Below are 24,266 nucleotides of genomic sequence, written 5' to 3' on the forward strand. Positions count from 1 at the left end.
TGGCTTTCAAAAAATTATTTTATTGGATAATTATCCAGAAAGAAAACATTTACAGAGCTATGGGAAAATGTAATGGAAGGTGGGGGTGGGGGCGGGAAACGGGACAAGCTGAGTTAATCTTGCGGAAAACAGGCATGGACCCAACAGGCCAAATGGCCTCCTTTTGTGCTGTAATCATTCTAAACTCCAGTATAAATGTTTTACTGGTACAGCCTATTTGTGGCTTGAGTTATTTCTTCTGAAACCTTTCCAGGAACTCCAAGTAAACTGGCTTCTGAGGTGCAGAGATGGGAACAAAATGTCCTCCCGGGTGAGTGAGAACCACAGGATCCACAAAAGACGTGGACAGCTCCTGGCTCATTTCTCCAGGGATGACCTGGTCTGTCTCACCAAATACATGCAAAGATGGAACAGCAATGGGCTCCTGGTAGAAATGGCTGTGGAGCTTGCTCCTGCTCCGAAAGCCTGCAACAAGGATTGCAAAATCAAACTGGAATCTGGGATCTCCCTGCTGCTTGAGAGCACAGATCATAGACACGAGAGCTGCTCCTTGGCTGAAGCCCAAGATACCATCAAATGGGCCCAACTCAACCATGGCTTTGGAGATGGTCTCCAATGATTCTTCAAGTCCTTTGGAGGTTGCCACGTGATCCAGGGCGTTGAAACTGTCCTCATCTGGGTTCGAGAACCACCAGCCACAGGCATCTTCCTCAGCTTCCCCTGCTCGAGTCCCTGGATCAATGAAACAAACCAGAATGATCTAATTCTCAGTGTGAATTGTTGGGCCAAAGTACAAAACTTATTTGCTCTTGGGATGGGGGTGATGCTGGCAAGACAGTATTTACTGTCCATCATCAGAAGGATATATTGGTCCTGGAGGGAATCATCCAAACTCTGCTGCCCGTGTCTTAGCTCATACCAAATCCTGTTCCCCTATCAAACTCGTACTCACTGACCTACATTGGCTGCTGGTTAAGCAACAGCTCGATTTTAAAATTCTTGTTTCCAAATCCCTTCTTTCCCTTGCCCCTTCCTAACTTCGCACTTTCCTCCAACCCCACAACCCCCTAAGTCTCTTGAAATACCTGCTCACCTCTAATTCTGGTCTCTTGAGGACCCCTGATTTTAATCGCTCCACCACTGGTGCCCTGGGTCTGCAATTCCCTCCCTACACCCCTTTGACCAAACTTTTGGACATCTGACCTGACATCTCCTTCTGTAGCTCAGCTTCAAATTCTGTCTGATTACACTCCTGTGAAACGCCTTGGGGGACGTTCTTGCTATTTCAAAGGCGCTATATAAATGCAGGTTGTTGTTATGCTCTCCCCCCACCCCCTTCTCTCTCTCCCCCCCCCCCCCACCTCCCCGGCCCTGAGGATATTCAGTGTCAACCTCACAGCCTGGGGGACCAAAGGCGCAGAGAGGCAGAGCACTGGTGAAGCAGCTGGGTTCGTCGGACGGTTACAGGCCGCAGAGGTTATAGTCCAGTCCCCTGACGGGTGATTTTTTTTTTTGCTGCCCCCACTCCCCACAAGGCCCCTCCACCTCCCCGGGCTCGGGTGAGCCGGCTCCCCCCCGGCTTTGGACTCACCGTCCCCGGCGGCGGCGGTGGCGGGAGGCGGAGGCAGAGCCGGGGCCTCCCGTGGAGGGGGCACCCTGAGCGGCGACGACACGTACAGCAGCTCGGCGCGTTTCCTGAGCGCTTTCCGCAGGGCGCCGGTCCGCTCCCGGAAAGCCCTCTCGTTCTGTCGGTAACCGTGAACGCAGAGAAGCCGCAACACCGGCGCCGGCGGCGGAGCCATTACACGGGCAGCAACTATAACCGGCCGGGTCCCGCCGGCCAAAGCGGTCCGACTGGATAACCAAGAGCCTGGTGCACAGTGCCGGCAGTCTGACCCCCCCCATACCATCACTTCCCTGTTTAACGGAGTCATTGTCAAACTATTGTTTGCACATTGATAAACTGGTCCCACCATTAATAGTGTACTTTTTTTCTCCCCTTTCGAAGGATGAAAGAATAATTTCTATGGCATAGGAGAAATATCTAACGCCACACACCAATTTATTACACAATAAAGCGCCAAGTGGTTCAGTGTAAAGTGTGCACTGAAGGTAAAACGTTGAACCAGAGAGTGTGTTTCACCTGAGAGCTTTCTGACGCTTAACTGGGGACAGAGCCAAAATGTAAACACATGGCCATGGTCACAAACAATCAATAAACAGATTAGAAGACGAAGAACTTCCATCAGAGTTACAACAGCGAGACAACCACAGAAGGAAACGAACCAAGGCTTTATCTGCAACACTCGTATTAATTTGGACATATATTTCGCGAGGATAAAGAGCGCAGTATACTGCTTCCCCTCCAATAGCAGACACCCCCGCCTGCCCCTGTGAGGGTAGAAAGACAGAATGAGACGAATTTTGACTGGTCCTTTTATAATCACTATGTCAGTGATGGCTCAGTGGGTAGCACTCCCGCTCCGAGGTTTTGGTTTTGAGTCCCACCCTAGAGACTTGAGCTCAAAATCTATGCCAAAACTTCAATGCCGCACTGAGGAAGTGCTGCGCTGTTAGAGGTGCCCTCTTCGGGTGAGACACAAGACCCCATCTGCCTTCTCAGGTGGGCATAAAAGACCTCACAGCACTATTCAAAGAAAGGGAGATCCCCTGGAACCAATATTTATCCCTCAGCCAGTAAAACAGATTATCTCATCACTGCTTATGGAAGCTTGCTGTGCGTAAATTGACTGCTCCGTGTCCCATGTTACAACTGTGACTACAGTTCAAAATTACTTCATTGACTTTGGGACGTCTTGAGGCCCCATGCAGGATGCTATATAAGTGCAAATACTATCCTTACAGAGATCACAGCCAGATGGAAATGTCACAGAGCATCAATACAATTTAGTTGAACTTAATATATATGAACTTAATATATTCTACATTATCCTGACACCTGTCCCTCGGCAATTGCTGCCTCACGTTGTGGGGGGACTTTCGTTGACTTTGTCAACTGTCCCAGTCTTTTCCTGTTTGTGCCTGCCTTGCACCGCTCACCGTTATTATCTGATTTGCCAGTCTATTATTATCAAGGGCGAACAGGATTTGCAACATCTCTCTCAGGCCCTCAGCCTTTTATTCCGAGCAAACTATTTCCAAATTGTTGACATGTCTTGATTTTTCAGCAGAGTTCGGACATCAGAAAAATCAATCATTCTTCTCATAAACCACATAATGAAAGGCAGAGGTCCAAGGATTGATCCCTGCGGGACACCACTAATCACAGCCGCCCCACTCAAGTAATTCCCATTAATGGGTACCTTCTGCTTCTTGATGTCAGGCCAATTTTCGATCCAATTAGCAATTATACTCTTGATTCCATAAGGGCTTCATTTCTTTTTGCTACGGGTTTTGCAAGGGACTTAAGTGAGATACTTCCTGAAGGTCATGGCTAATTTTCCTCATTCACTGACATTGTTACACCATCAGAAAATTGAAGTCATTTTGTGACTGAGGGTGAGTGGCACTTGTCGACTTCTTGGGCTGCTTTCAGGCTTCAATTGTGAAGTCACTTTAAAATAAAAATTAGAAGGAGCTGTCCTGCAGAATTTCACTTTCCCACCTCTTTCGAGAACACTCGGGCCAACTCTAGCTTCACTTATGTTGGCCAAATACTAACATCAAGCAGCTCACAAACCCACTGAAGCAGCAGGGAAGCGAGTAAGGAGTCGATTGTTTAAGTGCAAAGCAGAAGGTTGTCGTAGAATACCGCAACGTTATGACATACATTTATGTAATACATAAATATAACGTTTATATCGCAAATTTATCTATATCAAAATGGTCGATGGAATTTCCTTGGGCTTTTCCTGATTGGTTCAGCAGAAAGTTAGCGGAAATCTCCGCGGTTTTCCGCAATCCTTCCGTCAAAATTGTGGTGGCCAATTGGGAGAATCGTCAAGGGAATCCCCAATAGGAATGCCCAGTACTATTTCCTCTTTGCCACACCCAACCTCCTGACTGTATGAAACAAAGCACCCATTGATTAGTATGAACACTGCCACCGAAGATTTGTCAGTAATGTAATGTAATGCAATGAAAAGTCATGTCCAGCAACGCTTTTCTTGTTGTATCAAACTTCTGTGTCACACCTAGAAAGCAAGTCAGTTAATTGTGATGTACAGTCACTCTCCAGGAACAGAAAATACCAGAGTCAGTATATCGACAGGCTCTTGTCCCCACCACAGATATTTTAAGGACAGACAGAGCTAGCTTTCTTACCTGAATGGAAATCAATCTCTGAATAAATTGTCACGGTGTTTACATAACAGCAATTTGACTTTGTAGTCTTAAAGGGTCACAACACTTTACACTTTAGCAGCAGTGTTAATTGTGTGTTAATGCAGCATAACATCCCTGTCCTCACAAAACAACACATCCTCTAACTTACAGTTAGCAACACTATAGGATATTTGTAAGTGTGTGTGTCATTATGGTTATATCTTTATCATATACAGCTCTGGTAACATGCCGTTTTGTATCAGGCTCTTCCAGACCTCACTCTGCTTTGTCAAAACCACACACTATTCTAGGATCATCCTGGAGAACAAAGTTGGCCCTGGCTTCTTTCCTGCACTATCAATAAACTACTCTAACAAAAACAGAAAATGCTGGAAAAACTGAGCAAATCTGGCAGCATTTGTGGAGAGAGAAGCAGAGTTAACGTTTTGAGTCTGTATGACTCTTCTTCAGAAGATGATGCTGCCAGACCTGCTGAGCTTTTCCAGCATTTTCAGTTTTTCTTTCAGATTTCCAGAACCTACAGTATTTTGCTTTTAACAATCTATTCTACCCTGCCTTCTCCAGCCTAAACACTAACAATAATTGTGAGGACCTGGTGGTTTCCATTCAATTTCAGTTGATGCTTCTCCCTTTTTCAATTTCCAACCAAGCCTGACATCCTCCTCCCAGTGCCCCCTCCCCTGGTCCTGAACCCCTTCTCTCTCTAGTTTCTGTTCCCATAACCCCTTGAATCCTCTTTGAGCTCATCATATCCATAAGATACACCCCCTGTACCTTTCAAGCTCCTTCTCACCCAATTTCCTGTTCTGCTGTCCATGCTTGCTCACAATGTTAAAAGGTCACATCTCCTCGGGGGCTGCCCCGCTCCTTTTCAAAACTGGGATTGTCATCCCTCTCTTCAAGAAACCCAGCTCAGATGCTCCTGATCTTGCAAATCCCTGTTCCAAATCTAACCTCTTCTTACTCTTCACATTTCTTGAATGTTTTGCCACATCCTAGATCCACACCTATCTCTCCTCCACACCTATTTGATTCCCTCCAGTCAAATTTCTGACTGTTTTTCAGCACCCAAAAGATGCTGAACAAAACCACAAACAACATTCACCATGATTTATCTCTCCATTTCTTCTTGAACTTCTTTGACATGGTCGCCCACCCATCCTCTTCCAGCCTACCCCTGTGATCCAGCTCAATGTGATTGTCCTCACCTTGTTCTACCCCTATCCAACAACCATTGCTCAAGCATCTCTACCAATGGCCTCCCTTTCTTCCTCTGCACCAACACCTTGGGAAACCCATCCCTTGGTTCCCTCCTCTTCCCCATCCATGAGCTGCTCTGTGGCAACACCGTCCACCAACATGGTGTCAGTTATTGACACCCAGCTCTACCTCTCCTCCACTACTCCTGTTTTGTCCAACACCCCAACATTGATGAGCCATGATTTCCTTTGGCTAAACATTGGAGAGACCAGCTGCATCATTCTTGCATTGTATGGGGAGATGGTGGCATAGTAGTAATGTTGCTGGACCAATAATCCCGAGGCCCAGACTGATCCTTTAGGGCCATTAGTTCAAATCCCACCATGGCAGCTAGTGGTATTTAAATTCAATTATTGAAAGCTAGTCCCATGACAATGCCCATGACAACTATCATTGTTTGTTGTTAAAAACCCATATGGTTCACTAATGTCCTTTGGAGAAGGAAATCTGCCGTCCTTACCTGGTCTGGCCTACATGTGAATGCAGACACACAGCAATGTGGTTGACTATTAACTAGCAAGCCTAGGGATGAGCAACAAATGCTGGCTTTACTTGCGATGCCCACACTCCATTAAGTAATTTTTTAAAAGACCCTCCCATTCACCATCCTCTATGAACCTAACTCATCCTAAATGTTGTTGCCCATATCCTGTCTCATTAACTCTCACCCTGAACTATGCCGACTCCAAATTCCCCTCAAAAGTCATGATGACAATTTCAAATGCTCATCTTTGGCTTCATGACTTCAGCCACATCCAACTCTGAAACCTATCTGCAGCACCCCAATTGCTCTCTACTAAAATACTCTGACTCTGACTGGTTGTTAATCCTCTCCTCTCTTTGCTCCACCACTGGTGACCATTCTTTCAGCTGCTGAGGCCCCAAAGCTCTGGAGTAATTCTCTAAATCCCTCTTTCCTTCTACCTTCCACTCTGATGTAAGACCCTTTGACCCAATGTTTGCCCACCCCTCCTGATCTTGCTTTCTTTGTTTAGGGTTCCATCTTTTATCTCACACCTCTGTGGTGTTGTTTTACATTCGAAAGGATGCTATATAAGTGTAAGTTGTTGTTGCTCTTGATAAACTACTTGCAGTTTTAACAGATTCTTTGGGAAGTCTGTGTGAATTTGGCTTGTTGTGACTGTTTGCTATAATGTGTGAATGGCTGATGCGGATCCTTTAATTATCCTGCGGTGATAGCTTCACTTACAGAATTAGGCTGAGTGTTGGTGCTTAGCACCAGTAAAATATTGCTTTCATTGTTTAAAAATAAAAATGATGCAAGTACCAGAAGCTCAGGGCCAAGTGATAGTGGCTTGGTTTCATCATTTGGAGCTCATTGTAACCATCTTTACATCCTTCCTTAATGACATCTCCCATTCTCAGTGCATTTATCTCTGAATATTGACCTGTCTCTTCAATGAGTATTATCTGATTACATTTCCTTCTGCTAACAATCAGATCTCCCTAGTTTATTATCCTCACTCAACTTGCCTTTCCCTTCACTTAATGATTAATTGATGATAACAGCATTATATAAAACCTAATATACATACTATTAAATATATGTACTATTTAAATAGAGACTGCAGAACTCTGCAGTACAGAGGGATCTGGGTGTCCTGGTACATGAATCATAAAAAGTTAGTATGCAGGTACAGCAAGTGATTAGGAAGGTAAATAGAATGTTGGTGTTTATTGAAAGGGGAATGGAATATAAAAGTAGAGAGGTTTTACTGAAGCTATACAGGACCATGGTGAGACCTCATCTGAAATATTGTGTACAGTTTTGGTGTCCTTATTTGAAAAAAAGATATAATTGCGTTAGAAGCAGTTCAGAGAAGGTTTACTCGACTCATTCCTGGGATGAATGGTTTACCTTATGAAGAAGGATTAAAGAGGTTGGGTCTAAGCTCGTTGAAATTTACAAGAGTGAGGGGGTGACCTTATTGAATCATAGAAGATTGTGAGGGGATTAAAGCAAAATATTGTGGATACTGAAAATCTGAAACAAAAATAGAAAATGCTGGAAAAACTCAGCAGGTCAGGCAGCAGCTGTGGAGAGAGAAACAGAGTTAACATTTTGAGTCCGTATGACCCGTCATAGTTCAGGGTAAGAGTGAACGAGACAGGATATTGGCAACAACATTTTGGATGATCTAAGGTTCATAGAGGATGGTGATTGGGAGGGTTTTAAAAAATTCTTTCATGGGATGTAAGGCTGGTATTTGTTGCCCATCTCTAGTCTTGCTAGTAAGGGGTCAACCACATTGTTATCGGTCTGGAGTTAACTCTGTTTTTCTTTCCACAGATCCTGTTGAGATTTTCCAACATTTTCTGAAGATTGTGAGAGGACTTGATGGATACAGGGAGGATGTTTCCTCTTGTGATGGAGACTAGAACTAGGGGACACAGTTTAAGAATAAGAGGTCTCCCTTTTAGGACAGGGATGAGGAGAATTTATTTTCCCTCAGAGGGTCATGATGTGGAATTCGCTTTCCAAGAAAGCAGTGGAGACAGGTTTTTGATGGACAAGGGAGTGAAGGGTTATGGAGGGCAGACAGGAAAGTGGAGTTGAGATCACAACCACATCAACCCTGATCTTATCGAATGGTGGAACAGGCTCGAAGGGCTGAATGGCCTTCTCCTGCTCCTAAGTTCCTAAATGAAACCTGTTCTTGTTTTAAACTAACAAACCTCTCGTGGCCATGCTCACGGTGCACTGCAGTTCATGACCTATGCTCAACATATGTCATACATAGCAACAGTGAGAGATCAGAGCTGGTAACTGTCCCTATGGTTTAAAAGGAAGCTTCTGAGAGACATACTCACAGACAGTGAGGTAAGTGTTAAAAGTGTTTTATTTAACCACTCAATCTGTAGCCAGATAGATTGTCTTTGTACCATGGACACATTTGAAATGTAACAGGTTTTCAAGCAAGAATGTTTAATATTTAATAAGATAATAGATAATGAATTTCATCCACGATCCCAGTTGCCAGCCTTCCCCCTCCTTGAAAGCACTTACTCAGGCTGAAGTGCGCTCCTATGAATGTTATGGGAAGCAGTGACTGGAATCTGTGAGCTCCACAATTGCAATAGATTTTCTATTTTATTTATGATCACAGGGTAGAAAGGTTTCACTTTCAGTTACCTCTCCTCCTCCCCTTAATTGTGTTTGATTCCTTATTATGAAGCAGTTCCACAATGATCTCGCCCATCCCTGTCCTTACTCCCGTTTCCCTATGGATAGTGTCAGGATTTTCACCCAAATGGTAAAGGATTGAATTCCCAGCTGTCACTCAACTCTTCCCTCTGAGTTTAGAAGGTTATGGGTACAAATTTCACTCCAGTGATTTGAGTACCAAATCCAGGGTGACGCTCTAGTGCAGTACTGAGGGAGTGCTGCATTGTCAGATGTGCTATCTTTTGGATGAGATGTTGAACTGATGTTAAATGTCTGCCCACCCAGTAGGACGTAAATATCCCCTGACACTATTTTAAAGAAGAGTAGTGTAGTTATCCCCTGTGTCCTGGTCAATATTTATCCCTCACTAACATCATCAAAACAGACTTACCTGTTCATTATTACATTGCTGTTTTTGGGAGCTTGCTGTGCACAACTGCTGGATTTCCTACATTACAGCAGTGACAATATGAGGGGTCTGTACAGAGTAGAGAGGGAGAAACTGTTCCTATTGGCAGGAGGGTTGCAAACCAAAGGGCTCAGATTTAAGATGAATGGCAAAAGAAGCAAAGGTGACTTGAGAAGAAACATTTTGATGCAGCCAGTGATTAGGATCTGGAATGCACTGCCTGAAAGTGTGGTGGAGAAGTATTCAACCGTGGCTGTCAAAAGCAAATTGGATAAATATCTGAGGAGTAGAAATAATTGCAGGCCTATGGAGGAGTGGGGCGAGGCAGTCGGACTAGCTGAGTTGCTCATGCCGAGAGCTGGCATGAACACAATGGGCTGAATGGCTGTAACCATTCTATAATTCTGCTTCAAAGCAAGTACTTCATTAGCTGTAAATGTCCTGAGTGTGTGAAAGATGCTATAGGAATACAGCTTTCTTTCATTTCTTCCCATGAGCATTGACAAGGATTTTACTGAAGGGGGAGACTCCACAACCAAACCTGATCACAACTCCCTGTGACTTTTCAGCAATGGATCTTCTGGCAAGTAAGAGTGAGAAACCTGGCTGATATTTCCCCCAATAGAAGTCAGAAGCAGAGAGGGGCATGGACCTGATATAATTGATGGAAGGAGTTGAGGAATAATTCTTTTCACCCAGAGACTGGTGAGGGTCTGGATCTCATTGGCTGAAAGGGTGGTAGAAGCAGAAACCCTCGTCGCTTTTAAAATAAATACTTGGATAAACTCTTGGAGTGCCGCAACCTACAGGGCTAGGGACCAAGGGCTGGAAAGTGGGATTAGGATGGATGGCTCATTTTTTGGCTGGGAGGGGCATGATGGGCTGAGTGGCCTCCTTCTGTGCCCCAAATCTTTCTAAGTTTCTATCAATGTGTAGAAATCTATCATTGACTTGGTTGATATCCATTGAGTGTACACAGGCTGGTGATTGGGCCCTTTATGACCTGTAATGGCTCAGCCAGACCCAGGGAGTTACCCTTACTTGCTGAGTTATAAAAAGCATTTGATCTCATTACTATTGTTAACTTCATCTTAGCCTGCGCAATCACACCTGTGGAAGTTTCTCGATTAATTAGTGCATATTTCTAGTTACTTGACTTTTAGGCTCTTTTAAATTTAACAAGGTGAGGAATACATTCTATCACTGTTGGCATGGGGCTTTACTTGTAACCATGGGCAACAGGGGCACTACCTACTTCAGTTCCTTCCCGAATTGCCTCATTTAAAATACATTTATATTTATGGTGCCAATGAGTCACTGAGATAGATATTTATTCAAACGCTGTGAAAGAAACTATTCCTGGGACAGCCTGGGGCTGTTAAAACATCAGAAAATTAATCTAAGTCCACATACCTGAATAAATTATGTAAATGAAAATTCAACTTGTCTTTTTACCCCCACAGGCATAAATACAGGACACCATGAGCACAGGACACCATATGGGCCCTGGTGCGTACGATATTTATAAGCATGTTCCTGACCACATAACAGATGTGTTAACAGCTGGTCAGGTCTGTGGTTGCACAGACTTCTTGTCACTGTGGTACTTCTCATGTGACATTTTACTCTTCGCTAGGTGTAGACACTGGGAAAAACTGTGAGGGTCAGCTATTCTCACCTGGGGTTGCTTGGTTTGCAAAAAGAATTGCATTTGTGTAGGGTCTTGCACAACCTCAGGTGTTCCCAAAGCTCTTTATAATCAATTCAGTTTAGGGGAGACAGTGGTATAACGGTAATGTCACTGGACTAGTAAACTAGAGGCCCAGACTAATGCCCTGGGGACATGGGCTCAAATCCCACCATAACAGTTGGTGGAATTTAAGTTCAATTAATAATTTTTAAAAAAGAATCTAGCATATAAAGCCAGTCTCAGTTCTCAGTAAAGGTGACCATGAAACTATCATTGATTGTTGCACAAGCCCACCTGGTTCACTAATGCCCTTGAAGGAAGGAACTCTGCCATCCTTACCTGCTTAAAGGGCTACATGTGGCTCCAGACCCCACAGTCATGCAGTTGACTCTGAAATGGCCACTCAAGGGTGATTATGGATGGGCAACAAATGCTGGCCTTGCCAATGACACCTACATTCCACGAAAGAATAAATCAAAACAGAAGTACATCGTAAGTGTAGTCACTGCTCTAAAGCTGGAAACAGCAGCCAATTTGTGCACAGTAAGCTCCCACAAACAACAAAAGGACAATGACCAGGTCTGTTTTTTTTGTGATGTTGGTCAAGGGACAAATGTTGATCAGGACACCAGAGATTTAACTCCCCTGCTCTTCAAAATAGTGCTATGGGATCATTTATATCCACCTGAGAGGGCAGACGGACTCCAGATTAACATCTCATTTGAATAACAGCACCTACAACAGTGCAGCACTCCCTCAGGACCGCACTGGTGTGCTTAGTCTATGTGCTGAAGTCTCGATAGTTTGGCTTCAACCCACAACGTTCAGACTCTGAGGTGATATTACCATCATTGAGCCCTGGCTAACGCCAAGTGCAAATAAGATGAATAAACGGAATTCTCTAAGCATGTTTCTGTGCTGCTTTTATTTCCTTTATTAAGCTTGTGTGGTAACTGATGCTCACCTTCTCCTCCAGCTTTACTCGCACCACTAATAGATTTCAGTGGGAATCTCATACATGTAAACTTCTGGGAGGCAGAAGGGGAAGATTGATTGGGAGGTGGGTGGGTGGGTGGTGGTGGGGGAGCAGGTCAGAATGTGCTGCGCCTGGCAACTTGAATAGTTGCACCCACTGATACAGTTGCACCCACTGATACAGTCGCACCCACTGATACAGTCGCACCCACTGATACAGTCGCATCCACTGATACAGTCGCACCCACTGATACAGTCACACCCACTGATACAGTCGTTCCTGGACCTAGAGACATTTGTGTATTCCTTATTTTGTTAGATTGGAGAGAAGGAGAATGGGTTTTCTGTTCTCTGAGGGGACTTAGTTATTCTTTAGCAGGGGCAGAGGGTAACTTCACAAACTCCATTGGGGTCAGCTCGGTAGGTGACCCTTGGGCCCATCCTAGCACTTGTGCTGATCCGTCTCCACCTCCACACGGGCATTTTCTACTCCATTATTTAATTCCATGATGTCTAGGCATCCTCCACCCTCCTTCCACTCCTGACCTGTCTGTTTTTTGTCTGTCAGTCCTGGCTCACCAGGTAGCCTGCTCACCTCTGAGTCAGGACATCAGTAGTTCAATTCCCAGTCCAGAAGTTTGAGCACCCAATCTAGGCCGACACAAAAGTGTCATATTTTGGGTTAGATGCCAAACTAAATTGAAGATGAACAGGGGGCATTCTCCCTGGTGTCCTGGCCAATAGCTCTCGACCAACATCACTAAAACAGATTATCCGTCATTTCCTCATTGCTGTTTGTGGGAGCTTGCTGTGTGCAAACTGGCTGCCCCACTTCTTACATTACAAGAGTGACAGCGCTTCAAGGGTGAGCTTTGGGACTTTGTGAAAGGTGCTATATAAATGCAAGTTCTTTCTTTTGTTTGTTCTTGGTAAATGTCAGACATGGATGATCTAATCAGGGAAATTGGATGGCGAGTTGCCCTGTAGAGTTGCGTTCAGAAGCCGAGAAAAGCAAACTCAAAGTTCCAAGCTGTCAACAGAAAGAGATTCCCAGGGTACCTGTAAGTGAAAAAGAGTGTTTCTGAGGGCAGGTATTGTAGTGATTCAGCCAAGTCTGAGCAGGGGCAGAGACCCAGAGCTTAATTAAAGCACTTGGCTTTCAGTCCCTTGGTCCAATTAGCCATGTATCTCTATTGCAGAGCAGACTCTCCACCACACCATCAGCGATTATCAGATATAAAAGCAACACTGTGGCGTGACTGCTTCACCCAGTAAGTTGGCATTATTTTTAAAACTTGTTATTTACCGGTGTGATTTGTGTCAGTGTTTCTCTTAGCATCACATTGAAGAGCCTGCAGCTGCTATGGATAATCTTCAGTAGTTACAATGTCAGCAGCAGTGGGCTGGGCCTTGTGAATTTTACCCTGGCCCCTGAGATTACTTTATCTATATAGTCTGTTAATTGCTCTATTCTTGCTGCAGTGGTTCAGATAATGGCATCTGCAGCCACCACAAAGAGCATAATAGAGTTCTCACCTTCTGTCTGATGTCTGAGTGTTAGCACTCGCCAATACTCTCGGTTACGAGCCATGATTTCCCCACCCCACCCCCCCCCCACCCCCCTCTACATTCTCCAACCTTCCTGAAGCATTTTACATTTCCCAGTATGGACTTGTGGCTTGGTGGGTAGCCTTCCTGCCTCTGAGGCACAAGAGCTGTGGGTTCAAGTCCCGATCTGGAAACTTTAGTGCAAATACTAGGCTGGTACTCCAGTGCAGTACTGAGGGGATCCTGTCACTGCGATAAGATGGTAAACTCAGATTTCGTTTTCCCTCTCAAATGGACATAAAAATTCCCAAGGCCACTATGCTGTAGAGTTATCCCTGCGTCTTGGGCAATATTTATTCCGCAACTGTCATCAATGAAACGGATCTTACATAAATAGTTGTTAGTGGGAGCTTACTGAGTGCATAATTGGCTGCTGCATTTCCTACATTACAAAAATGATTATGCTTCAAAAATAGTATTTAACTGGCTGAAAGGCTGTCAGGGACTTCCTGAGGTGGTGAAAGGTGCTATATAAATGCAAATTATTTCTTTAAGGAAGATAAGACATGATAAAAGGGCAGAACTTGGTTTAAGGTAAGGGAAGAGAGACAGAAGTATCTCCAGAAAGTGCTGGAAAAACTCACCGAGTCTGGCAGCATCTTCGGGAAGAGTCACATTGTACTTCAAATGTTAAATAAAAACAAAAAAACTGCGGATGCTGGAAATCCAAAACAAAAACAGAATTACCTGGAAAAACTCAGCAGGTCTGGCAGCATCGGCGGAGAAGAAAAGAGTTGACGTTTCGAGTCCTCATGACCCTTCGACAGAACTTGAGTGAATCCAAGAAAGGGGTGAAATATAAGCTGGTTTAAGGTGTGTGGGGCTGGGGGGGGGTTTGGGTGGGGGGAGAGAAGTGGAGGGGCTTGGTGTGGTTGTAGGGACAAACAAGCAGTGATAGAAGCAGATCATCAAAAGATGTCACAGACAAACAGAACAAAAGAACACATATGTGTTAAAGTTGGTGATATTATCTAAACGAATGTGCTAATTAAGAATGGATGGTAGGGCACTCAAGGTATAGCTCTAGTGGGGGGGGGAGCATAAAAGATTTAAAAATATTTAAAAATAATGGAAATAGGTGGGAAAAGAAAAATCTATATAATTTATTGGAAAAAACAAAAGGAAGGGGGAAACAGAAAGGGGGTGGGGATGGAGGAGAGAGCTCAAGACCTAAAGTTGTTGAATTCAATATTCAGTCCGGAAGGCTGTAAAGTGCCTAGTCAGAAGATGAGGTGTTGTTCCTCCAGTTTGCGTTGGGCTTCACTGGAACAATACAGCAAGCCAAGGACAGACATGTGGGCAAGAGAGCAGGGTGGAGTGTTAAAATGGCAAGTGACAGGGAGGTTTGGGTCATTCTTGCAGACAGACCGCAGGTGTTCTGCAAAGCGGTCGCCCAGTTTACGTTTGGTCTCTCCAGTGTAGAGGAGACCACATTGGGAGCAACGAATGCAGTAGACTAAGTTGGGGGAAATGCAAGTGAAATGCTGCTTCACTTGAAAGGAGTGTTTGGGCCCTTGGACGGTGAGGAGAGAGGAAGTGAAGGGGCAGGTGTTGCATCTTTTGCGTGGGCATGGGGTGGTGCTATAGGAGGGGGTTGAGGAGTAGGGGGTGATGGAGGAGTGGACCAGGGTGTCCCAGAGGGAATGATCCCTACAGAATGCCGATAGGGGGGGTGGGGGGGGGTTGAAGGGAAGATGTGTTTGGTGGTGGCATCATGCTGGAGTTGGCGGAAATGGCGGAGGATGATCCTTTGAATGCAGAGGCTGGTGGGGTGATAAGTGAGGACAAGGAGGACCCTATTATGTTTCTGGGAGGGAGGAGAAGGCATGAGGGCGGATGCGCGGGAGATGGGCCGGACACGGTTGAGGGCCCTGTCAACGACCGTGGGTGGAAAACCTCGGTTAAGGAAGAAGGAGGACATGTCAGAGGAACTGTTTTTGAAGGTAGCATCATTGGAACAATGCGACGGAGGCAAAGGAACTGAGAGAATGGGATGGAGTCCTTACAGGAAGCTGGGTGTGAGGAGCTGTAGTCGAGGTAGCTGTGGGTGTCGGTAGGTTTGTAATGGATATTGGTGGACAGTCTATCACCAGAGATTGAGACAGAGAGGTTAAGGAAGGGAAGGGAAGTGTCAGAGATGGACCATGTGAAAATGATGGAGGGGTGGAGATTGGAAGCAAAATTAATAAATTTTTCCAAGTCCCGACGAGAGCATGAAGCAGCACTGAAGTAATCATCGATGTACCGGGGAAAGAGTTGTGGAAGGGGGCCGGAGTAGGACTGGAACAAGGAATGTTCCACATACCCCATAAAGAGACAGGCATAGCTGGGGCCCATGCGGATACCCATAGCCACACCTTTTATTTGGAGGAAGTGAGAGGAGTTGAAGGAGAAATTGTTCAGCGTGAGAACAAGTTCAGCCAGACGGAGAGTAGTGGTGGATGGGGATTGTATGATGCCACCACCAAACACATCCTCCCTTCACCCCCACTATCGACATTCCGTAGGGATCATTCCCTCTGGGACACCCTGGTCTACTCCTCCATCACATCACCCCCTACTCCTCAACTCCCTCCTATGGCACCACCTCATGCCCACGCAAAAGATGCAACACCTGCCCGTTCACTTCCTCTCTCCTCAACGTCCAAGGGCCCAAACACTCCTTTCAAGTGAAGCAGCATTTCACTTGCATTCCCCCAACTTAGTCAACTGCATTCGTTGCTCCCAATGTGGTCTCCTCTACATTGGAGAGACCAAACGTAAACTGGGCGACCGCTTTGCAGAACACCTGCGGTCTGTCCGCAAGAATGACCCAAATGTTGTTGTTTTCAGTGTTGGTGTTGGTTACCAAGCTGCTGTAACCACTGGTCATCATGGTGGCGCACGCCAGCCTACACGTGTTATTGTTGTTTCCCTCAGCTGTCAGCTAGTGGCTCCCAGGTGAGATAAAATCGACATTTAGGGCCTTCATGTCACCCTTAAAAGCAAGCTTGAAGTGGAGCTTTGGCTGTCCTCCTTGTTGTCTGGCTCTGGCTACTACAGAATATCCTTGGGTGTACGAACCAGTGAAGTCGAAGTCACCACTGCGTGAAGCCTGCCAGCATACTTGGGAGGTGATACAGAAATAAGAGGCCAAGCTGGAAGAACAGTTGGAATGAAAACCATGCCTAAATATGGCATTGAGGAGGCTGCAAAACACGTAGAACTATTCAATACACAGTGACATTTTTTTTGGAGAATTTTGGGAGTGCAATGTTAGGACACGATGTAGGAACCAAGAAAAAGAACTTGATCATCCCCCTGGCTTTGAGCTGCACTCAATAGAAAGAGCAGTATTCTGCAGCTAAAAAACATGAGCAGGAGTCGGCTATTCAGCCACTTGAGCCTATTCTGCCATTCAGTGAGATCATGGCTGATCTTTGACCTCAGCTACACCTTCCTGCCATATCCCCCAGTATCCAAAAATCTGTCGGTTTCTGACTGTAATATACTCAACAAATGAGCATCCTCAGCTGTTTGGGGTAGAGAATTTCGAAGATTCACAGCCATTTGAGTGAAGAAATTTCTTCTCATCTCAGCCCTGAATGGCCGACTCCTTATCCTGAGACTATAACCCCTAGTTCTAGATTCCCCAGCGAGGGAAGTGTGCACACAGCATCTACCCTGTCATGCCTCTTAATAGTTTGATATGCTCTAATTCATCTCTAACTCTTCTAAATTCTAGGGAATATAAGCCTAGTCTACTCAATCTCTCTTCACAGGACAATGCCCTCATCCAAGGAATCAGTCTAGTGAACATTTGTTGCACTCCCTCTAAGGCAAATATGTACTTCCTTAGGTAAGAAGACCAAACTGTACACAATACTCCAGGTCTGGACTCAACAAAGCTCTATACAATTGCAGCAAGACTTCTTCATTCTTATACACAATGCCTTTGTAATAAAGGTCTATACACCATTTGCTTTCTGAATTGCTTGCTGTACTTGCAAGGTAACTCTCTGTGATGCTTGTACAAGGACACCAAGATCCTTCACAATACCAATATTTCCCACCCTCTCATTTAAAAACAATTCTGCTTTTTTCCTGACCAAAGTTCACATTATATTCCCTCTGCCACGCTCTTGCCCACTCATTTAACCTGTCTAAATCTTTATATATCCTTTTAACAGCTTACTTTCCCATCTAACTTTGTATCATCAGCAAACATGGATACATTACATTTGATACCCTCATCTAAATCATTGATATAGATTATAAATGGCTGAGCCCAAGCATTGACCCTTGTGGCACCCTACATATCACAGCTTGCCAACCTGAAAATAACCCAATCTCTGTTTCCTGTCCATTAACCAATTCTCAATCCATGTGAGTATTTTACCCCCAATCTCATGAGATCTGTTTTTGTGCAACAACCTCCTCTGTGGCATCTTATCAAACGCTTTAGTGAAAAAAAATTACATCCATTGTTTCCGCCTTATCCACCTTCATTGTTATATCCTCAAAACTCTAATAGATTTGTCAAACATGATTTCCATTTCATAAATCCATATTGACCCTGCCTGATCATATTATTTTCCAAGTGCTGTTATCATGTACCTAATAACAGATTCTAACATTTCCTTACTACTGATTGTTAGGCCTATAATTTCCCCTTTTCTCTCCCCCTCCTTTCTTGAATAGTGGGGTTACATTTTCTACCTTCCATTCCATGCAGACTGTACCAGCGCCTAGGGAATTCTGGAAAATGCAATTTCTCTGTAGCTACCTTTTTAATAAGTTGTTGTGCAGTCCTCTAAGGCTACAAGATCTGGTCAGTCAGTCAGTCTGTTTCTTAAAGATAAAAACAAAAAAACTGCGGATGCTGGAAATCCAAAACAAAAACAGAATTACCTGGAAAAACTCAGCAGGTCTGGCAGCATCGGCGGAGAAGAAAAGTCCGATTGCTGAAGTAAATTAGTGGCTACACACATTCTGATTCCTGTGTCAGTGAGGTACTTTAACTGCAGGAGATTCCCGGGAGGGTGTACATGATAAATTTTCTTCCCTGTCTGAACTTTTTCTGTAAGCATGGGACAAATTTTCATGGACAGGTGTGACATTTAGGTGTGGCAGACAAAACAGCATGAACACAACGTATGTAAAAAAGAAGCACATCTTGCACTTGTCTGGCCTGTACGTTGTGTGGATATGAGAATAGCAGAGTCTCAATTCCCATATGGTGCAGACAAGTACAAAAGGTCTAGTTAAGTACGCTGTATGAATGATGCAACGTCAAGGCGCATGGGTAGCAAATACCCTGGAGATGAGTATTATTGCCTTGGAAGAAACAGGTTTAAAGTCTCTGAGACTCCTAAGTTCATAAAATGAAAGCATAGTTATAAATCAAATGCAAGTTTCTTTTTTTCTAACTATGTGACAGCCTTACCAAACCGTGACAGTAATGTCTCCACACATTCAATAGAAAAAAAAATGTCACGAGAGTTCACGTTTTTCAGTTGCTGCTGTCTGTTTACAATTTTCACTCCAGCTTCTTAATTAAGTTAGCGTGTCCACAGAAGCATGACAGACAATTCCCCGCACACCCACTTTCATAGGAATAAAGACTCCAGTTAGCTGAGATTGCTGATTATATCTTGGTATTGAGGTGGAAGTTTAATTTGTTTCTCTTTGCTCCAGCTTCCTTGCCATAGGTATGGAAGCTCCTTCCTCTCCCTGCAACGCCTGTCACCACTTCTGTGCCCAATCATTGAATGTATCGTTAAGCTATTCCGTTCCAGGGAAAGCCATCAGAGCTGGCCCTAATCATCTGATGCCAAAGAGTCATATTTTCCAAGAAGGGTCAATGGATCAGACGAAGAATTCCTATCTGTTCATCTTCTTCAGGAACCTTAAAGTCATCGTGGTGTTAAGCTTCTTACAGCCAGTTGGTGAAGGAGGAGACCAGAAGTCAATGTTAACTCAATTTTAGGTTTATTCACACTGTGGAGACACTAGTTTAGAAGAATGAGAGGCGATCTTATTGAAATATAGGTTATGGACAGGAGAGGGGTTAATTTAAACTGCAATAATTTCTCCTCTCACCATCCATCTGTAAACAGAAGGGTGTTTTTGATTTGCTTCCCCCTCTACACACAGTGGTGTATTTCCCAACCCCTCATTTTTGGTGTGATCCAGTTTCCTATTAGAAAGCCCCAGCAAATTCAAGATAGGTTGAACTCAAAAGGGTTACTCACTCAAATGCAGGAGGAGGGTAGCAACATTGCCTCCTTTGCACTCATACAGTAAAAGAGGGATAGAAAAAAGATTTACAGTGCAGAGACCACATAGAAAATAAATATTGTTTCACATGGTTTCAGAATCCAGAATCAAAGTCCAATGAGATATTCCTTCATAGAGGTCGGGGGGCTGAAAACTGATGTGGTATAATTTGCTTTTCCAGTGGTGTTGACTTCACATGATGTGATAGGCATGCAGAGATGTATCAGCCTTGTAGGTGCTGGTACAGTAGTTCATGTAGAAACAGTGTAGATGAGGCCCGGGTTCAATCCGGGCAAAGCCTCTTTTCTGTGATGGTGCTGGTTAGATGGTAAAATGGCAGACTGAGTTTGCAGTACTGCAAGGCAATATAACTGCTTCCACAAGCTAGAGGTCCATGTCACATGACTCTCATCTCTCCACAAGGGATGTGTATCCCTTGTCTGAGTCCCCAAGATAGTTAAATATCTCAACCATTAATAATAGGAAGGAAGGTTCGGGGCCCTTTGTCCTAGCAGACAAGCAGACTCCAATTGGTCAAACTGGGTTATGAAATGCAAATGCCTTTGTATAGTTCTCTTCAAAGACAACAAGGTGTAAGTTTTGTTGAAACTGCCAGATAGCTCCTTTTCTTCAAGGGTCACAGACAGACATAGCTTCAGTCATTTTAAGAGTTATTTGTCCAATTTTTAAAATTTTACAAATAGCCATGAAGATAAAGATATATATGTATATATATATATAATTTTTAATAAATATATACAGCGTTGGGTCTTAGCCCCCTCACACATGAAACATTCTGAGGGGACATGACAGGGTAGATACATGGAAGATGTTTCCACACATGAGGGAGACTAGTACTAGGGGAAAAAGTTTAAGAATAAGAGGTATCCCTTTCAAGACTGAGATGAGGAGAAATTTCTTCTCTCAAAGGGTCATTAGTATGTGGAATTCTCTTCCCCAAAAAGCAGGTGAGATTGGGTTATTGAATTTATTCAAGGCAAAGTTAGACAGATTTAGAGTTAGACAGATTTTTGATAGACAAGGGAGTGAAGGGTTGGTGCGGGGGGTGGGGGGGGGGGGGGGGGGGGGGGGCTGGTGGTGTTGGGAGTAGGGTGATGGTAGGCAAAAAAGAGGAGTTGAGAGCACAGCCAGATCAGCCATGAATCTTACTGAATGGCAGAGCAGGCTCAAAGGGCCAAATGGCCTACTTCTAAGTTCCATATTCCTACAAACGTGTAGCTCCTAACTCTACAACCCTACAGCAGTGCCAAGAAATGTCTCCTCATATCTCTTTTTGGCAAGTGTATCTTTCCATTCCACAAGTGCTCTGCCTGAAGACAGGTTCTTGTCTCATTGCTTGATGCTTCATCCTGAGCCATTTTTCATCAGTGGTGGTTTACCATTGCCTTCCAGGGTCTCAGGGGCAAGGCAAGAAGGCAGGCCCCACATCTCAGCTAGAACGGGAATTGAACCCATTCTGTTGCTATTATTCTGAACCACATGCTAGCCATCTGGTTGACTGAGCTAACTGTCCCCCCTAAGTGTCTGTTTATACTCTTTTGAGTAAATGTAAACAAATGAACTGATTAGCACCTTAATGTCTCTTTATAGGTGCATGTCATTATCCAATGAATGTCCCACCTCAACCTGTATACACTTAGCCACTGGCTAGGTCAGCATTTATTGCCCATCCCTAATTGCCCTTGAGAAGGTGGTGGCAGTCCATGTGATGTAGGTACGCCCACAGTGCTGTATTAAGGGGGGAGTTCTAGGATTTTGACCCCAGCGACAGTGATGGAACGGTGATATACTTCCATGCCAGGATGGTGAGTGGCTTGGAGAGGAAATTGCAGGTAGTGATAATCCAATGTTATCCTACTGAGGTCATGGGTTTGGAAGGTGCAGTCAAAGAAGCTGCAGTGCATCTTATAGATGGTACACATTGCTGCCACTATGTGGTGGCGGTGGAGAGAATGTTTAAGTTGGTGGATTGGGTATTGATCAAGGGGGCCGCTTTGTCCTGGATGGTGTTGAGCTTCTTGAATGTTGTTGGAGCTGCTGGTAACTGGATAATATTATTGTTGAAGGCCTAACCACTGTGTTCAAGAGGTTTACTGTACTTTAGGGGAATTGAGGACAAGGTAAGAGACAAATGAGTCATAACAAAGCTGAGAGAAACAGAGAAAGGGAAAAACACACACCACCAAGCTGCCCTCCAGCAGCAAGGAAATATATAAAACCAGCTATTTTATAGTGAATTGGAGCAGACAGAATTAGAAGTTCACAGCAGGCAAGGACAAAAATATAATTGAGTTGTACTCCTGGAGAAGGTTATAAGCATCCTATGTCTATAAAACGCTGGTGTTTTCGTAAAGGAGGATGTTCTATTTATATAACACCTTTCGTGACCTTAGGATGTTCTGAAGCACTTTACAGCCAATGAAGCACTTTTTGAAGTGTAGTCATTGTTGCAAGGTAGGAAACACAGCAGCCAATATCTGCACAGCAAGCTCCCACAAACAGCAGTGTGATCATCTGTTTTGGAGATGTTGGCCAGGACACTGGGGAGAACTCTCTTGCTGTTCTTTGAAATAGTGCCATGGGATCTTTTACAGACAAGGCCTCGATTTAAAGTCTAACCTGAGAGATGGCACCTCTGACAATGTAGAACTCCCACAGTACTGTGATGGGAGTGTCAGCCTAGATAATGCACTCAAGTCTCTGGAGTGGGGTTTCAACCCATGAACTTCTGACTCAAAGACGAGAGTGAGTTCGAGCTGACGCAGGCAACAAAACCAATGATTTAGAATTTTTTTCAGCCCTTGACTGATTCTCCCATCTTGTAGCCTAAAGAGTAGAGTTAAAAACCTGACCCTGTGAAATGGGGGAAAACGGTGATCCCACTAACCCCCACCCCACTCCCCCCAATAAACACAGCTGCAAGTTGTAGGTCTTGAAGGATTTAAGGAATCTTTGTAATGTTCATGGCCAGAAAAGCTTCAGCAACTCTGGAATTTAACAGCTGTAAAATGCTCCAGATCCACAAAGACAGAAGCTGGAGATAGAAAGCAATTGTTATTGGCTTTCTGCTGTAGTGTTGACAGAACTAGTCAGCATCACTGTCAAACTTCTTGATGTTAAGTGGCAACTTATCTGAATAATTTTCACAGATAGAACACGCAGAGGGAGACTGATAATGAAACATTGGTCATCTTTACACTCACAGATAGGACACGCAGAGGGAGACTGATAAGGAAACATTGGTCATCTTTACACTCACAGATAGAACACGCAGAGGGAGACTGATAATGAAACATTGGTCATCTTTACACTCACAGATAGAACACCCAGAGGGAGACTGATAAGGAAACATTGGTCATCTTTACACTCACTGATAGAATACGCAGAAGGAGACTGATAATGAAACATTGGTCATCTTTACACTAACTGATAGAACATGCAGAGGGAGACTGATAAGGAAACATTGGTCATCTTTACACTCACTGATAGAACACGCAGAGGGAGACAGATAAGGAAACATTGGTCATCTTTACACTCACTGATAGAACACGCAGAGGGAGACTGATAAAGCAGAGTTAGTCATCTTTACTCACTGATGGCTGCAGTTTCTCAAAGTCCATGCTTGAGGTAATAAGTTAATTCATTGGTTGTTACTTGTTGACGTTAACAGGTTAACATAGGCTTCCTTCAATACAGGTGTGATTCCCACATCAGTACAGATCCATTTCCCTCCTTAAGGTGTGTTCTTCCCTTACATAACAGTGTGTAGCGATAATACCATCACGTAGTACAGACCTGTATACATCTCTAACCCTCTCTCCATACAGTACAGACCCGTGTACATCTCTAACCCCCTATCCTGGCAGTACAGACCTGTGTACATCTCTAACCCCCTCTCCATACAGTACAGACCCCTGTATACATCTCTAACCCCCTCTCCATACAGTACAGACCCGTGTACATCTCTAATCCCCTCTCTTTGCAGTACAGACCTGTGTACATCTCTAACCCCCTCTCCATACAGTGCAGACCCCTGTGTACATCTCTAACCCTCTCTCCATACAGTGCAGACCCCTGTATACATCTCTAACCCCCTCTCAATACAGTACAGACCTGTGTTCATCTCTAACCCCCTCTCCGTACAGTATAGACACGTGTACATCTCTAACCCCCTCCCCATACAATACAGACCCCTGTATACATCTCTAACCCCCTCTCCATATAGTACAGACCCCTGTATGCATCTCTAACCCCCTCTCCATACAGTACAGACCCCTGTATACATCTCTTACACCCTCTCCACACAGTACAGACCCCTGTACATATCTCTAACCCCCTCTCCATACAGAACAGACCAATGTAGACATCTCTAACCCCCTCTCCACACAGTACAGATGCCTGTACACATCTCTAACCCCCTCTCCATACAGAACAGACCCCTGTATACATCTCTATCTCCCTCTCCACACAGTACAGACCCAAGTATACATCTCTAACCCCCTCTCCACACAGTACAGATGTCATAAGTAGGTTGCAGATGGATATAGGTAGGT

At 44.4% G+C, this 24,266-nt stretch overlaps 1 protein-coding gene across 1 annotated transcript; it reads right to left on the minus strand.

Moving 5' to 3' along the window:
* On the minus strand, positions 1-1,949 carry ovca2 (OVCA2 serine hydrolase domain containing). The gene is made up of 2 exons (XM_041196761.1): positions 1,592-1,949; positions 1-732 (listed from the first exon to the last, which is right to left on the minus strand). The coding sequence occupies exons 1-2, from the start codon at positions 1,932-1,934 to the stop codon at positions 230-232; spliced, it is 846 nt and encodes a 281-aa protein (XP_041052695.1). The 5' UTR covers positions 1,935-1,949; the 3' UTR covers positions 1-229.
* Positions 1,950-24,266: the final 22,317 nt, after the last annotated feature.

The sequence above is a fragment of the Carcharodon carcharias genome, chromosome 10, assembly GCF_017639515.1.
Source record: "Carcharodon carcharias isolate sCarCar2 chromosome 10, sCarCar2.pri, whole genome shotgun sequence".
In the NCBI taxonomy this organism is placed as follows: domain Eukaryota; kingdom Metazoa; phylum Chordata; class Chondrichthyes; order Lamniformes; family Lamnidae; genus Carcharodon; species Carcharodon carcharias.

Coding starts and splice junctions, on each gene's coding strand:
- ovca2 (XM_041196761.1), bottom strand. CDS start 1,934: ATGACTCCGTTAAACAGGGAAGTGATGGTATGGGGGGGGTCAGACTGC. Junction 733..1,591: donor CACCGCCGCCGCCGGGGACG/GTGAGTCCAAAG, acceptor TCATTGATCCAG/GGACTCGAGCAGGGGAAGCT.